The 17,890-nt window shown below is 31.8% G+C and overlaps 1 protein-coding gene across 1 annotated transcript; it reads left to right on the top strand.

The window, feature by feature from the left end:
• The first annotated feature begins 554 nt into the window (after positions 1-554).
• Positions 555-4,246, top strand: LOC107619399 (inositol oxygenase 1). The gene is made up of 11 exons (XM_088497851.1): positions 555-889; positions 1,257-1,356; positions 2,156-2,237; positions 2,315-2,519; positions 2,626-2,685; positions 3,002-3,054; positions 3,173-3,295; positions 3,393-3,462; positions 3,559-3,637; positions 3,748-3,829; positions 3,963-4,246. Exons 1-11 carry the CDS (start codon positions 853-855, stop codon positions 3,990-3,992), a joined length of 921 nt encoding a protein of 306 aa, XP_088353977.1. The 5' UTR covers positions 555-852; the 3' UTR covers positions 3,993-4,246.
• Positions 4,247-17,890: the final 13,644 nt, after the last annotated feature.

Genomic DNA, 17,890 nt, shown 5'->3' with positions numbered 1-17,890 from the left:
TTATTCAATTATCACAATTTAGTTAATGTAACATAAAAAAATTTAGTTTGTTTAAATAGATTTAATACATTTAAAAATGATCTTTGTTAAAACCTTAGCAATTATACTACTAATTTTAAATGGTTTATAATAAAGATATTTTTGTCAACTTATATAATTGTTCTCCTTAAATTTCAATATTAGCTATCATTTTTAATGGGATAATTATAGTTAAATATTTTAATTTTTTTAATAAAATATCATAAAAAACAAATCTCATGTGAGTTAATCCATACATGAATATGTATATATTGTACTCAAATCAAATATCTAACTATTCTTACTAATAATAATTCATTTTTCTAATATAATCATAGTGTTAGATAAAAAACAATAAAACTATTGTGATGAGTTAGAGTTTTCACTCTAAGTAACAATACAAAGATCTCCAACGAATTAATCACATTTTTTCCATGAGATAGTGTTGTCTTCTCTTTCAACTGAGTATGTACTTTTTTTTTTTTCATTATCTTTTTATTTAAATAACATATAGTGTGGGGTTGTTGAACTTTTTGTGGAGAAAAGTAAGCTAAGGTAGTTTCTGTTGTATCAATTAGATGGTGTAAAATCAAAAGGGATTGGATAAAAGAAAAATTGATTGCTGTATTAAAATTTTGTCAGTTAAGGACTTTAGAAGTTCTGAATCTCAGGAGAGGACTCTCCACACCTTATAAATAGCAACGTTATTTTAAGAAACTTTGCCATCAACACATCTGCAGTTTCATCATCATCATATTCCACTATCTTTTCTTTTGTTATTATTCTTCTACTCTTTTATATTTTGTTCAAACTCGTTACTCAATACTCGTCAGCATGACTATGTTCCTTGAGCAAACTGATGATTATTTTGGTAATTTTTTTAAAACCTTTATTTATTTGTTTTTAATCATAATTTAAATATATTTTTTGAAAATTAATTTTCTCTCCTTATTGTATCGTATAAAGAGAAGCCTATAATTTATTTTTTATCATTGTAATAACTGTTCCATCTATTTAAATGTTGAGTATTTAAGTATTAAAGGAATAACTAAAAATAGATAACTGTGATTTATTTATTTTAAATTTCTCTTTTTTTTTAAATTAAAAATAAACAGAATTTTTTACTATTTTTTGTAACTTTACATTGGTCTTAGTGTATTATCGTAACTTTTTTTACTATTTAGTTGTTTTTTTGTTATTTTTTATTTTTTAGTTATTAGTTTATTCAAAAATTACAGGGAATGATGTAGAAGAAAAGATGGCACCCACAAATAAGAAAGAACTTGCCGACGGTGGATTTGTGGTGCCACATTTCAACTCATTTGGCCTCAGATTTAGGTTCACTTCTTCACATAATAATAATTATTAATATTTTCTCTCTTTGTGCCCCATTCACCCATTATAATTTATACCCATTATATAAGGATCATATTAATCACAGTATCAGATACTAAACTTAATATTTTTTATAAAATATTTGGAATTTTAACATATTATAAGAAGTTAGGAACAATAATTTTAATATTTATGTTCTCAAAAATGATTTGTCCGAATTCTTTTAATTAAATTAAATTTAGATTGACTCTCACAAAAAAAAAACGTTAAATTGAGAGAGAGTCAGGCTTTTTTTTTTTTTTTTGCAAAATCTCTCTTTTTTCTGGGATTACGTTAAATTGACTCTCTAATTTAACATTTCCTTTTTATTTTTCTCAATATGTATTTTTGGGCCAATTCTATTTTTTCAATAAGGCACAATCATTTTTTATAATCTTTCATTAGGCCTACAAGTTATGACATTCTTTGTTAATATTTAGCCCAGGCCCATCAAATCACTAATTTTTGGAATTCTTATATGATATATAGAACTATGTACATAAAAAAATGATTGCGGATATGAAAAACATTCCAAACAATTTAAAAATAAAGTTGTGAATCAAAGAAAAAAATGAAAAAACTGTGAAAGGTAAAAAAAGATATCATAAATTGTTGTCTACTTGAGGCCTGACAAGCATTTTTTTGTATCATTTTGCCACAATTATAAAGTGAATAAAAAGGTACAAATATTAATTTGAAACTCGAGTCTTTTAATTATTATTATTATTATTATTATTATTATTATTATTATTATTATTATCAGGGATTATGATGTGGAAAGTATGAGGCAAGAAGGAGTGGAGAACTTCTACAGAAAAAATCATACTTATCAATGCTATGACTTCGTAAGCATCTATAAGAAATCCTTCATCACATGTTTAATTTTAATTTCAAATATAAACACTTTAAATTTTTTATATAGGTGAAGAAAATGAGAGAGGAGTATGGAAAAATGAATAAGGCAGAGATGGATATATGGAAATGTTGTGAACTTCTTGATGGAGTGGTGGATGAAAGTGATCCTGATCTCGATATACCTCAAATTCAACATTTGTTGCAAACAGCTGAAGCTATAAGAAAGGATTACCCTAATGAAGATTGGCTTCACTTAACTGGCCTCATCCATGGTACACTTTGATACAATTGATTTTGGAAATTAATTTACAATGTTATAATTGCATTGTTAATTAATTATTATGCCACAATTAGTTTAATTAATTTGTTTGGATATAGATCTTGGCAAGGTGCTTCTGCTTCCTGGTTTTGGGGAACTTCCACAATGGGCTGTTGTTGGTCAGTAATCTTTCCTCATGACATATATAAGATTTAATAAAAATTGAATTTGCTTTTAAATATAAAATTAATTTCATTAAAAAATTAAAGAAGATTAAGATAAGCGCCTCTAAAAAGATAAGTCTTATTTTTACTAATAATAATAATAATAATAATAATAATAAATTTAAAAAAAATTGAATAAGTTTCTCTAAAAAAAAAATAAGCCTTGTCTTTCATATAATAATAATAATAATAATAATAATAATAATAATAAACTTCTTGTTTGAAATTTCTTATTTAATCTATACTCACCAATTTTATTGTACATGTACAGGTGACATATTCCCAGTTGGTTGTAGATTTGATGAATCCAATGTCCATTACAAGGTAAAAATCTATCCAATTTTTTTTTTAATTTCAGTTAGGATGGAGAGAAAACATTATGAAAATTAATTTTACAAACTAACATATATTTATTTATATGTTGTATTTTTTTATAATTCAGTATTTCAAAGAAAATCCAGACTATAACAATCCTGCATTCAACACTAAATATGGAATTTACCCTGAGAAATGTGGACTTAACAATGTGATGATGTCATGGGGACATGATGACTATATGTATCTTGTAAGCACCACATCAACCCTTAATTCATATAATTTAATTATTTCATATATAAATTGCAAATAAAAGTCTACAACTTTGGTGTTTTCTATATATATAGGTGGCAAAGGAAAACAAGAGTACTCTGCCCTCAGCTGCTTTGTTCATTATTAGATACCATTCCTTCTATGGCAAGTGCCCAATTAGAAACTAATTACCAATTATTGAAATGGTTAATTCATAATTCATAATCTTACTATTTTGGTACACTATGATTTGTTTTGCAGCATTACATAAGGAAGGAGCATATAAGCACTTGATGAATGATGAGGATGTTGAGAATCTGAAATGGGTTCATATTTTCAAGTATATTATAACATTATTATATATATTTTATTTTATTTTATTTTATTTTATTTCAATTATTTATCTATGAATAATGGTGGTTATTACTAATTAATTTTTGTAATATGTAGCAAATATGACCTATACAGCAAGAGCAACGTTGAAATTGATGTTGAAAAGGTTAAACCATACTATGTCTCCCTCATTGAGAAGGTAATAATCAACAAAATTAAAATACTAGCAATGCAAGAAACCTTTTATTTTTTAATAATTCATTCAGAAAAAGAAATTTGTTTTCTCTTAACTTAAAATTAACACTTATGTGTCTTTTTTTTTTTTTGTGCAGTACTTTCCTTCTGAAAAGCTGAGGTGGTGAAATGTTGCATTGGAGCCATAAATGCTGCTTAAAGTGCCAATAATTTAGTATGATAGTATCTTAGTGTGTATGGAGAAAAAGCAATGAGTTATGTATTTGCAGTAGAGTTAGTTTATGTGTGTGTATTTGATGTTAAATAAGTAAATATCATAGTATGTATAGAGAAGAGGCAATAAGTTATATATTTGTAGTAGAGTTTGTTTATGTGTTTGTATTTGGTGCTGAATAATTAAATAAATTATCGTTGTATGAAATAATTATATTAAGGTTTTTTTATTCTCCTTTCTTAAATTTTTTTTTTTACTTTGGTCAGATTATAATAAAAAATTTTGCACTGCAATATATGTCATGACAACAGTTATAATATCATTCATAAATAAAAGTTTTAACGGTAAAAATTAAATTAAAATAAAAGAGAATATAATTATTTTGTAGAATTAAGAAAAATTATTACTCTTATGCCATATAAGAATGACTCTACCTGACTAATTTATTTTTTTCATGGAGAGCGTTCATGACTTCATAGTGTTGATGTGGACAGTTGGATTCTGACTCATCGGTTACATTGGCGGCAGACCACTCTATTGGCATCTCAACGACTCCCTCTCCGCCGTCTGCCATTGCTCTCTTCAACCTCCTCCTCTTTCTCTCACTGACCTCTTCTTTTCATGCCTTTCAAATGTTGACATTGTTAGAGAATCATTAGCATTAATTAGGATCAATTAGTATCGTCTATATTTATGTAGTATATCTGTATATTAATTATAGGATTCTATGCTTTTATTACTCTGATTCATTTAGCACCTATAAATACCTCTTGTATATTGTACTTTCGGTACAACTCAATAATACACTTTTCATATTATTCTCTCAGTCTCTTGTTTCTAACATGGTATCAGAGCTTAGGTCTTTTTTTTTTTCCGATGAATATTAGTTCATAGCCCCTTTGTTTTTCCTTGTCGGCAGTGTTCTTTGGCCTCCTTTTTCGTTCTCTCTTTGACGCTTTGGTTCGTCACCCCCATAACCGTCTTGTTCGTCTTGTCGCCGTGATTCCAACGCAACCAGAACCGTCGCCATCCGCCTCCGGACGCGCCTCCACGCGCCGCCGAAAGACGCTGCCACGACCAGGTTGCTCTTCCCTCCAGCTTCCACCCGTGCCACTTTGCTCGCAATTTTCGAGCTGTTTCCGACGCTTTGGTTCGTCACCTCCGGTATCATCGTGTTCTTCTCTCCGTCAGCTTTCCAACGCCGCCAAGATCTCCTCCAGAGACCGCCGCACGCGCCTCCACGCGCCGCTGGAAGATCGCTGTCCACCTCCATTGATCCTCCCCCGAGATGCTTCAGTAGCCGTTGGATCTTGCTGTTGATCACACGATCCTGAAGCCGCCACGTGTCACGCCACCAGCCTTCCCTGCGACCCGCGCACCCGCTCCTGACCCGACCCGGCCCGCGCGCTGACCCGGCCGCCACCTCGACGCCAACTCGTCCTCTTCATCCTCTCACGGGCTGCCACGTGTCTCCGTTGCCCTGACGTGGCGCTGACGTGGCTGCTGACGTGGCGCTGACGTGGCAGACAAGTGGGACCCTCCCTAAGGTTTTTTGGTGAGCTCTTTCCGATTTTGCCATCCGTTTCCTCATTTTCTGCTCCGAAATTGCAGTTTTTCTCTCCTCTCCTTGTTCTCTATGACTACTTTTATGGAAAAGTCAGATGTTTTTGCTGCCACAGACAGAAAGGGGGTCTTCTGTCGCAACTGTAACCATTTTGGGCACCCGTTCTCCAGCTGTCCCTCTGTTGAATGTCGCACATGCCACCAGAAAGGGCATATTAGCTACCATTGTTCACAGTTGTTCTGCCGTTATTGCAAGCTCTCGGGACATTTGCTTACTACCTGTCCTACTCGTCCACCACGTCCTGCGCCTGCTTCTGCTGTTGCTGCTACTATTGAACCTACCACTGTCTCTCTATCTGATATTGCATCTCTTCTACAGCGTCTTCTCTCTGTTTCTGGTAATACCCCTGCTGCTTTATCGAGCCCTCCAGGTACTTCTAAATGGTACTTTGACTCGGGTTGCTTTAATCACATGTCTCCGTTGCGTAATATTTTCTCGTCTATGTCTGCAACTACAAATGGACCTTCTGTCAATACTGCAAATGGCTCCCTCTTGCATGCAACACACAAGGGTTCTATATCTCAGTCATCTCTTAATCTTCCTGATACTTACTACATTCCCAAATTAAACTTCAATCTTATTTCTGTTGGTCAACTTGTTGATCTGGGTTTTGACGTCACCTTTTCTGTTTCTGGTTGTCGTGTACAGGATCCTCGGACGGGACAGATCATCGGGACTGGACGTAAGGTCGGAAGGTTGTTTGAACTCGAAAGTCTTCATATTCCTCCTGTACCAAATCTCTGTGCTGCTTCCTCTCCCTCTACCCTTCACTTATGGCATCAACGTCTTGCCCACACCTCCTTAGGAAAACTGCGTCCTCTTGTATCTCAGGGTGTTTTAGGTCAGGTTCCGAATGAATCTTTTGACTGCATTTCTTGCCAAACTGCCAAACAACCTGCTTTATCTTTTCACAATAATTCATCCCTTGCTTGCTCTCCTTTTGATCTCATTCACTCTGATGTTTGGGGCCCCGCTCCCACTGCCTCTATGGGCGGAGCTCGATACTTTGTTGTTTTCATTGATGATTATTCCCGTTTTACTTGGGTTTATTTGATGACTAATCGCCATGAGTTACCTCAGATCTATATCAACTTTGCTACTATGATTAAAACTCAGTTTTCCAAAGCCATTAAGGTTTTCCGACGTGATAATGCTATGGAATACCGTGATTCCAAACTCTTAGCCTTTCTTGCAGAACAGGGTACTCTGTCTGAGTTTTCTTGTCCTGGTACGTCTCAACAAAATGGTAGAGCTGAACGCAAACACCGTCACATTCTTGACTCCGTCCGTGCAATGCTCCTTTCCTCTTCGTGTCCTGAGCGTACTTGGGGTGAAGCTGTTCTTACTGCTGTTCATGTTATCAATAGACTCCCTTCTTCTGTTCTTGGTAATGTTACTCCCTTTGAGCGTCTTTATCATACCCCCCCAGATTACAGTTCTCTTCGAGTTTTCGGTTGTGTATGTTTTGTTCTTCTTCAGCCTCATGAACATAGTAAACTTGAACCTCGGGCTCGTATGTGTTGTTTTCTTGGTTATGGCACTAAACATAAGGGTTATCGTTGTTGGGATCCTCTTTCTAAACGTATTCGTATATCTCGTCATGTTGTCTTTTGGGAGCACCACATGTTTTCTCGGTTCTCATCCTTTGAGTCGATTCCTACTACTCAGTCACCTTTGTTTACTAACCCCAATGTTGATCTTTTTCCTAGTGATGATTCTACAGGTTCTATCTCGAGTGACCTTCCACAGCCTCCTGTTCCTCCGCCTTCTCCATCTCCCGATGATTCCAGACCGGACGATGATCCTGCTCCTACCGTCATGCCTCCTCCTTCCGCTCGTTCTTCTAGGGTAAGGAATCCACCTCCTCATCTTCTTGATTATCATTGCTTTTCTACTATTCTTCATCAACATGAACCTAAGACATTCAGAGAAGCCTCCTCCAACCCAAATTGGCAACAAGCAATGCAAGAAGAATTACAGGCACTTGAAAAAGCACACACTTGGGATCTGGTTGATCCTCCTTCTGATCAGGAAGTTGTGGGCAGTAGATGGGTATACAAGATTAAGACTCGCTCTGATGGCTCTATTGACCGTTATAAGGCCCGCTTGGTTGCTCAAGGTTGTACGCAAGAGTATGGTATTGATTATGAAGAGACTTTTGCCCCTGTCGCTCGTCTTACGTCTGTTCGAGCTCTTCTTGCCATTGCCGCGGTTAAAAAATGGTCTCTCAGTCAGATGGATGTGAAGAATGCATTTCTTAATGGGGATTTGAAAAAGACAGTCTATATGAAACCACCTCCGGGATATCCTTGTCCTTCTGATAAGGTTTGTCTCCTTCGCAAGGCACTTTATGGACTTAAGCAAGCTCCTCGTGAATGGTTTGACAAGTTCAGCACTACCATATGCAGTCTTGGTTTTACTTCTAGCCCTCATGAGAATGCGCTCTTCATTCGTAAAAGCGAACGTGGAGTTGTTCTTCTACTTTTGTATGTTGATGACATGATAATCACTGGGGATGATGTTGATGGTATCTCTGCTCTCAAGGCCTCGCTTCACCGTACCTTTGAGATGAAAGATCTTGGTTCTCTCAGCTATTTTCTTGGTCTCGAGGTCATCTCCACTGATGATGGCATCTATCTCTCTCAGGCTAAGTATGCTTCAGATCTTCTTGCTCGTGCTGGGATTACAGATAGTCGCACTGAGTCTACTCCTCTTGAGCCTAATGTTCGATTTACCCCTATGGATGGCACTGTTTTGGATAATCCGACTCTCTATCGACAGTTAGTTGGCGGTCTGGTCTACTTGACTGTCACCCGTCCAGACATCGCCTATCCGGTTCATGTACTTAGCCAGTTCTTGTCAGCTCCTCGTACTACTCACTATGCGGCAGTTCTGCGCATTCTTCGCTACATCAAAGGCACTCTCTTTCATGGTCTTTATTTTTCTGCCCATTCCTCTTTATCTCTTCAGGCTTACTCTGATGCTGATTGGGCTGGTGATCCCACTGATCGTCGTTCTACTACTGGTTACTGTTTGTTTCTTGGCGACGCTCTTATTTCTTGGCGTGCTAAGAAGCAAACGTTCACTGCTCGCTCAAGCACAGAAGCTGAGTACCGTGCCCTCGCTGACACCACTGCTGAAGTTGTCTCGGTTCGTTGGCTTCTCGAAGATTTGGGTGCTCCTCAGTCGTCCCCTACTGATGTTTTTTGTGATAATCGCAGTGCTATTCAGATCGCCCATAATGATGTCTTTCATGAACGCACCAAACACATTGAGCTTGATTGTCACTTTGTTCGGCAACGTATCCTTATTGATGTTATTCGTCTCATTGCTGTTGGAACACTAGATCAGACTGCTGATATCTTCACGAAAGCTCATCACCCGACTCGTTTCCGGACTTTGTTATCCAAACTCAAGTTGGTATCCTTAGCTCCCACTTGAGTTTGAGGGGGGATGTTAGAGAATCATTAGCATTAATTAGGATCAATTAGTATCGTCTATATTTATGTAGTATATCTGTATATTAATTATAGGATTCTATGCTTTTATTACTCTGATTCATTTAGCACCTATAAATACCTCTTGTATATTGTACTTTCGGTACAACTCAATAATACACTTTTCATATTATTCTCTCAGTCTCTTGTTTCTAACAGACATAATCATGAATGGTGGTTGCTTAAGTGTATGTTTTCTTATGCAGGATTGAATAACTCTATTTTAGGTCAGTTCTTCTGATCTCCCTCTATTACTACTAGTCTACTAATAGAAAAAGCTGCAGTTATCAGAGGAGGGTGAATGGTCTGAGAGAAAATTCAGTCACTGAGCTTTTGTCACCGGAAGTAAGGTTTAAAATGGGATCTGAATCTTATGCTTTTAAATTTTGTTGGTTGTTTCACAGAATAAACTTCATTACATAACAATGACCTTTACTAATATCCTATTATCACTTAATTAACTTTCCTTATCAACTCAACATTTGTTTTAATCAACTGAAAACTGTGAATACATTGATCAAAACTGAAAATAGGAAATAACTAAGATCTGAGTAACACTACTATGATCATCTGTAAAAATTTTTATATTAAAAAAAAAATACGTAAATTTTCCGTACATGATTATGTGCAGAGCTTATATGCATTGAGTGACAGGTGCTGGTTTTGGAGAGTGACATACAATTTAGGAGATGAAAAACAAGCGGTGAGAAGAAAAAACAGTTTATATTTTAGTGACATATGTACGTGAGAAAAACTAATGGTGCATGAAAACTGACAAGATTAAGGGGTGAAATGTATTAAACCACTTTTCCACCTTAGTCCATAACAACAATAAAGACGTCTCACGGTTCAACCCAACAGGCTACACAAATCCAATTATAATTTTAGTCTTTATCTTATCTTTATTTGTTTTTATCTTTCATAGGTTAATACTCTATATATACTTAGTTTTACCTTCATAATTTATAATTTTCAATCAATTAACAATTAATAAAATTTTTTTTATCTTTTTTTTTCTTTTATTATTCTTTTACAATTTTATTATCTTTACGTACTCTTTATGTACTCTTTTTATTTTATTATGGTATCAGAGCTTGACAAAGCCATTAGTTGGATTCATTGTCGCCCTCCCAAACAGAATCTTTCGAATTTGAAGTCTCAATCATTATATTTGGTGTTTCTTTTTGAGAATCTTGAAAATCTGGTGATTCTTTTTGAGAATCTTGGTAAGCTCTGACCAGGAATATTCAGATCATGTCTTTGAACTCCCATGAATTGTGCCATGATAACCATCTATGTTGCACTGTTTCTAGGGTGCATCCACACTAAAATGCTATCAGCAGTCTTGCGATTGAAAAAACCTTCTTTCAACCCGTCATCTTTAGCATTTTTGATCGGGATCCTAAATTTGTAGTTGCAGGCATTCTTTACAAGAGGGATGCAATGTGAAATTTTGAAGTACTCCCATGATATTCGTCATTGTGCAGTTCCTTTGAAGATCGGGATTCTATCCAAATGAATTCTTTTGACCTGTGCATTTTCATGATGATTTTAGTCACGTATCAAGATGGAATTTCTTGAGGCAGAAGGTATATTGGAGAACTAAACGGTAAAAAGAAAAGAGCTAAAAAATTTTGAATGGTTGTTTTTGGTGTGTATTACATATTTTACTATAGCATGTAAGGGTTTTTTATTTTAATAAATAAAATAAATGTAACGAAATAAATATTTTTACGATAATTTATCGATTTAAATTTTTTTTGTCATATCTCATTTACAGCATAAACGAGATGATTTTTCACATATCTAGTTTACAGTATGATTAACACGTTTATTCAAAAATCATTAAACTCCTCACTATTAATACGGTTACCTCTTTTTTAACTACCCACTGTTTAAAAATTTAAAATATAATTTAATATATTTATTTCTTCTATATTCACCTACTTTTTTTGTTTATTGTACGGGAGTACATATAAATTTTATTTATTGCATGAAAGTACATACAAATTTGAAATATAATTTTTTATGACCCATCCCTTCTTAATAAAATAGTAGATATTTTACATATTTTTTATGAACAACTATATTAAATAAAATTTTTAGAAAAATACATGTAAGCGAGATATACACGTGTCAATTTGACTTGCCATATCTCGTTTACACGGTAAATAAGATATGTGAAAAATCATCTCGTTTACCATATAAATGAGATATGACAAAAGAATTTAAATCGATAAATTCTCATAAAAATATTTATTTCAATAAATATTACTTTTATTTTATTTATTAAAATAAAAAATCCTAACACGTAAACCATTTACTGCACAAACATTATGATATCTAACTGAACAACTGACTGACCTTTGATAATAAATCACATAAATTGAACCTCACACATGAAGTTCTTTTTATTATTCTTTTATAAAATATTATCCTAAAATATTATTATAAAATTTTAACTTTAAATATATTTTATAAAGAATTGCTATTGAGTACATAAGTGAATTAGTAAATATTTTAAAAGTTAGAAACTTCTATAAAAGAAAATAAAAACATTTCTTCATTTAAAAACTAATAACTCATATAACAATTAAAAATAGTAGAAAGTTATGACATGTAAACAACATTTCCTTTTTATTTTTCTCAACATGTATTTTTTGGGTCAATTTTGTTTTTTTAATGAGGGATTAAATTTTTTATAGTCTTGTTAGGCCGATTAAGTTACGACATGCATTTGTTAATATCTAGCCCAGGCCCACCATATCACTATGATATCTGGAATTGTGAACATAAAAGAAAATGATTGTGGAAATGAAAAACATTCCAAACAAATTAAAAATAAAGTTGTGAATCAAAGAAAAGAAAAAAAGAAAAAATTGTGAAAGCTAAAAAGAAAAAAGAAATAATAAATGGGTAATGTTAGGTAGAAAAAAAAAAACAGCCAGAACTTGCCTTATTTAGCATTAATTAATTATCGCAACAATTAATGAATGCTAAATAAGACAAATTATAGCTGTTTTTGCATGACCAAACATTTCCGTAATAAATTGTTGCCTTCTTGAGGCCTGAACAAGCATTTTTTTGTATCATTTTGCAATAATTATAAAGTAAATAAAAAGCTACAAATATTAATTTGGAACTTCAGTCTTTTAATTAAATTGTTGTAGAATAACGCCATGGTACGCCCCTAATTTTATTTGCATTTCAATGTACACATAAAATAAATCATATTTGGCTCTTAGAAATAGATTCAACGGTCACTACAAAAATTAATTAGATCGGGCACATGTCTAAACATGGCTAAATTATTATTAGGAAAAGTATGAGGAGCCAATGGAATATTTGTACACATGGTTATTATTATTATTATTATTATTATTATTATTATTATTATTATTATTATTATTATTATTATTATTATGTGGAAAGTATGAGACAGGAGAACTTCTACAGAAAAAATCATACTTATCAATGCTATGATTTCATAAGCATCTATAAGAAATTCTTGATCACATGTTTAATTTTAATTTCAAATATTTTAAAAATTTAATTTTTTTATATATAGGTGAAAAAAATGAGAGATGAGTATGAAAAATTAAATAAGGCAGAGGTGAACATATGGAAATGTTATGAACTTCTTGATGAAGTGGTGGATACTGATTTGGATGAATTTTAAATTCAACATTTGTTACAAACAGCTGAAGTTATAAGAAAAGATTACCCTAATAAAAATTGACTTCACTTAACTGGTCTCATCCATGGTACACTTGAATACAAATGATTTTGGAAATTAATTTAGAATGTTGTACTTGCATTGTTAATTAATTATTATGCCATAATTAATTTAATCAATTTGTTTGGATATATACAAATCTTGGCAAGGTGCTTCTGCTTCTTAGTTTTGGAGGACTTTCACAATGAACTGTTCTTGAAAGCAATTGTTAGAACAACTTCTTACCACCATCAAGAGGACATGCTACTGGTATTTCTACCTCCAGGGTTATAGAATAGCATTTTTTTCTTAAATTTGACATATAACTTATGTAACCTGATTTTGGTGGAGTTTTCCAATGTTATTATGTATTAAACTATTGTTCCACCTCGTGGTCTACAAATTCAGTCTAACAGAATACATAAATTCAGTTACAATTTTAGTCTTTATTATTTTATCTTATCTTATCTTTAGTTGTTCTTATCTTTATTTGTTTTTATCTTTCATAGGCCAATGTTCTATATATACTTAGTTTTACCTTCATAGTTTACAATTCAATTCAATCAATCAACAATCAATAAAAGTTCGCATTCTTTTCTTTTTCTATTCTTTTCCAATTTTATCACAATTAATTGAAACTATATGAATTTGCTGAGTAATCTAACCTTCAATATTATATAGGGATATCCTTCAAATATATCAATTTAATGCTAGAGAAAGATCAGCATATGGAAATTCCGGCAGAACAAAAGATGGTCCGGCAAGAATCACTGGCTCGGGAGCACAGCCAAGAGTACCACGCGGCCCTTCAAAGGGCAGTCGCTTTGGATATTCCGCAAGCTTATTCGCCGTCCTCATATGGAACCTTTCAGGAAATACATGACGGGGAAGATTCGGGCGGTTTGAGAAGGTCCAAAGGGTCTTTCTTGTCCAACAAGAAAAGAACAGAAAGTTAGAATGAGTTTGTTGGGCTGAATTTGTGAGTCACGAAACTTTTTAATTGTTGTCATGGTTAAGGTAGAAGAATAGTTTAATATTATGTATGTATAATTTTTGTATTGCAATTGTACCATTTGAATATGCTAACATGACAGAAGATTAATAAACAATTCTTCCAAGACTTTATCTCGATTCGAATCATGTACATAACAAAGAACCACAGTTCAGAGGCTAACTTCCTTTGGAATTTGAGTCAGTGCAATGCTTTCATCTCATATTTCAATCTTGCCATTAGAATTTAGATGGTATCCAAATTATATATTAAAAAGAAATATTGATGTAAATGTTAAATTATGCCGTTGGTAATTTTAATTATTTTCGATAAAATTGGTCTTTTTTTTTTCAAGAGAAAGGTTTTAAAATAGATTTTAGTAAGTCAAAGGAATTCAAAATTAAAGAGAAATATTTTCATATTCTATAAAGAACTGAGGAAACTGAAAATAAACAATATATTACTCTAGTCAAATAAGCAATCAGAAAACAAAATAGAACAAAGTTAAAAAATTAATGTGTATCATTAATAATAATATTAATAATAATTTTGATTTAGTCCAATAAACATATAATTTTCTTTTTTAATTTCAATAAGCTTTAACTCAAGATTACAAAGATATTCATCTTTCAGTTTCAGCATCTTCCCCTGACAAAACAATTTTTCACATTGAGAATTTTGGTGTCATAGCTTGCGTCAGAGTTAACAGGTTTCTCTTTTTTCTGCTCTTCTTTTTCATTCAATGTTTTCTTTTTCATATTTTCAATTTTGATTTTTCTTAACATGGCACTTTGCCAAGGCTACTTTTTTTTTTATTTAATAATATACTTGTGTGGATGTCATGCTTCTTGTTTGCTTGAGTTGGTGGTTGATGTTAATTCTAGCTTGTTTTTTTTTATAATATTGATAATATATTGGAGTTTAATCAAAAGTGTGCTAGGAGAAACTAACCCTATGGATAAATGTATTCAATCACAGTTACCCTTGACTTTAATTTTTCTTTTTCACTTCCATACAGTGCAAAAGTGGTCTATGAAATTGCAAATGCTGCAATAGCAGGTGGATTTCAGTTGTGAGTTTGCTCTACATATTCTTTTTATTTTGAATGAAAAGAAAAGAACTTCAGGGACAATTGCATGGATATATTTATAAGCTGATTAAATCGAATGAAAAGAAAAGAACTTCTATTCTTTGACTTATTTTTGTGGTTACTTGATATATTGTTTAATGAACAAATAAGTAGATAAGTAATTATTGTTCACCTATTCAACTTTTTTCTTGAATCAATAAATTTTTCTTCAATTGATTTCTGCTTTGAAGATAGATTTATGAACTGCTAATACCATGTTAGATTGTTACATCCAAATTAACTGATTCAGCCACAGCTACCTAAGAATATGTTGTTACTAGGGTCTTCAAAATCTGTGTGGGGTATGCTATTCTGTGTATACCAATCCCATTGAAAGTATGTCAGTAATTGAGTATAATTTTGCAGACCTATGATAACTGATAGAACCATTGACAAAAAGAAATAGAAATCTCTGCACAAGTAGTTCTCAATTATCCACCAATTTATGCAGCTAAATCTATGCACAGGTATAATATAAGGTATCAGAAGATAACCTTCATTTCCTTTATCCTTTGACCTTCAAGACCATGCATCTACAAAGAAAACACAGGGAAGAAGAAAGAATATCAGTGCAAATTAATGCTTGAAGAGGTATTACACTTTTAAAGGTAAAGAGTGATGGAAGAATCTTAGTATCTTTTTGCAAGGAGTGTCTGAACAATTGCCTCTATTCTTTTAATGCCAAAAGTTAAATACTCATGAAGAATAATAGGTAAGGTTCAAAATCGGATCTGAATCTTATGCTTTTAAATTTTGTTGGTTGTTTTCTTGGAATAAACTTCATTACGTAACAATGACCTTCACTAACCTCTCATTATCGGCTAATTAACTTACCTTATCAACTCAACCCTTTTTTTTTTTTTTAATTAAATAGAAACTGTGAATACATTATCGATCAAAACTGAAGATAAAAAATAACCATTGATCTGAGTAACATTATTATGATCATCTATAAAGTTTCTTTATGTTCAAAAGAAACACTTAAATTCTTCCTACATGATTACATGCAGAACTTATATACATTGAGTGACAGGTGCTATTTAGGATTAAGACGAAGAAAAAACGGTGAGAAGAGAAAACAGTTTATATTTTAGTGACATATGTACGTGAGAAGAACTAACGGTGAATGAAAACTGACAAGATTAAGGGATGAGATGAAGTAGCGTCTAACAAAAAGACGTATATTACGTATTTTACTATAGAAGCCATTTAAATAAAGATGTTAAAAACGTCTTTTTTTTAAATATGTTTTTTAAAAATTAAAATTTAATACATAAAATAAATTAAATTGTATTATTTTTATTAAAATTAGATCGAACAAATCAATTTAGCAAAAAAATTAATAAATTAAATTTTGAACCGGTATAAATTAATATTTTTAGTCATTTTATATAATAGAGATATTGTAATCATTTTTTATAAAAAATAATATTAATTTAAACAGATTCAAAATTTGATTCACTATTTTTAGATCAAATTAATTTATCTGACCTAATTTTGACAAAAATAATATAATTTAAGTGATTATATATGTTAAATTTTAATTATTAAAAAATATCTTTAAAAAAAAGACGTTTTCTCCATCTTTACGAGAGTATTTCCCTTCACTATACCACATAAATAAAACCATCTATTAAGAAGACACTATGACATTCAACTCAACAGTTAATTGACTTGATAATAAATAAGATAAATTGAACCTCACACATGAAATCCTTATTATTATTTTTTTATAGAATGTTATTCTAAAATATTATTATAAAATTTTAATTTTGAATATATTTTATAAAGAATTGCTATTGAGTACATAAGTAAATTAGTAAATATTTTAAAAGTTAGAAACTTTTATAAAAAAAAAATAAAAAATATTTTTTATTTTAAAATAAATGTCCAAAACTAATAACTCATATATAACAATTAAAAATAATAGAAAGTTATGACATGTGAACAACATTTCCTTTTTATTTTTCTCAACATGTATTTTTTGGGTCAATTTTGTTTTTTTCAATGAGGGAGGAAATTTTTTATAGTCTTTCGTTAGGCCGATTAAGTTATGACATTCATTTGTTAATATCTAGCCCAGGCCCATCATATCCTTAATTTTGGAATTCTTATATGATATCTAGAATTGTGAACATAAAAAAATGATTGTGGAAATGAAAAACATTCCAAACAAGGATTTGTGCCAATGAGCCTTAACTCACATAGCATTCAGTCTCCTCTTTAAAGGTTTTGGGCTCAACTTCTACTGACTATAATAGAAGAAAAAAAAATTGATAAGTATATGAGAAGTGTGTGAATGTGTGTTGTACTTATACCAAGAATTAGAGGTTGTTAAAGAATTTTATAGTTCTTTAAGGATTCATCGACAAAATTCTGAATTTCTGAATTTGTGGCTAGTATTACAATCGTACAAGAATTATGTGTGTTTATAGTGTAGCCCATTTTAATAACAAATTGATCCTTTATGATTCATTGATTTGTTGGCTTATATTTTTTATTGATAGTCCGTACATTATTATTAGAAGTCCAAATAAAAAAGAAATTTTTTTTAGTATAGTTTGATAAATGTTTTTTTGCTTTGTTATATTTATTTGCGAAATAATAAAAATGAAATAAGTATGAAGAGAAGAGTAAAATTAAATTTGTTTTTAAAATTAGATATTACCCGTTTTTTTATTGATGGTCTATATAGTTTTTTTCTTAGTTCGAAGGAGAATTATTTATTTATTTTTAAATATAACTTGAAGAAAATATATAGAAATAACATGATAAAACTGATCAAATTAATTTTTTTATAATTTTTTTATTATTTTTGTTCGGTAGGTCGGGTACCGGACGGTTCGGGTTAGGACCCTGAGGTCAATGCTTCGGATGATGGATAGGCTCGTCTGG

The sequence above is a fragment of the Arachis ipaensis genome, chromosome B9 (assembly GCF_059453495.1).
Source record: "Arachis ipaensis isolate K30076 ecotype BB chromosome B9, ASM5945349v1, whole genome shotgun sequence".
NCBI classification, from domain to species: Eukaryota; Viridiplantae; Streptophyta; class Magnoliopsida; order Fabales; family Fabaceae; genus Arachis; species Arachis ipaensis.
This window is presented reverse-complemented; position numbering and strand designations above follow the sequence as displayed.

Bases quoted from the DNA above. Each gene is read 5' to 3' on its own strand.
- LOC107619399 (XM_088497851.1), top strand. From the start codon at position 853: ATGACTATGTTCCTTGAGCAAACTGATGATTATTTTG. The intron at 2,238-2,314 runs GTAAGCATCTAT...TTTTTTATATAG, and splicing joins CTTATCAATGCTATGACTTC to GTGAAGAAAATGAGAGAGGA. The intron at 2,686-3,001 runs GTCAGTAATCTT...GTACATGTACAG, and splicing joins TCCACAATGGGCTGTTGTTG to GTGACATATTCCCAGTTGGT.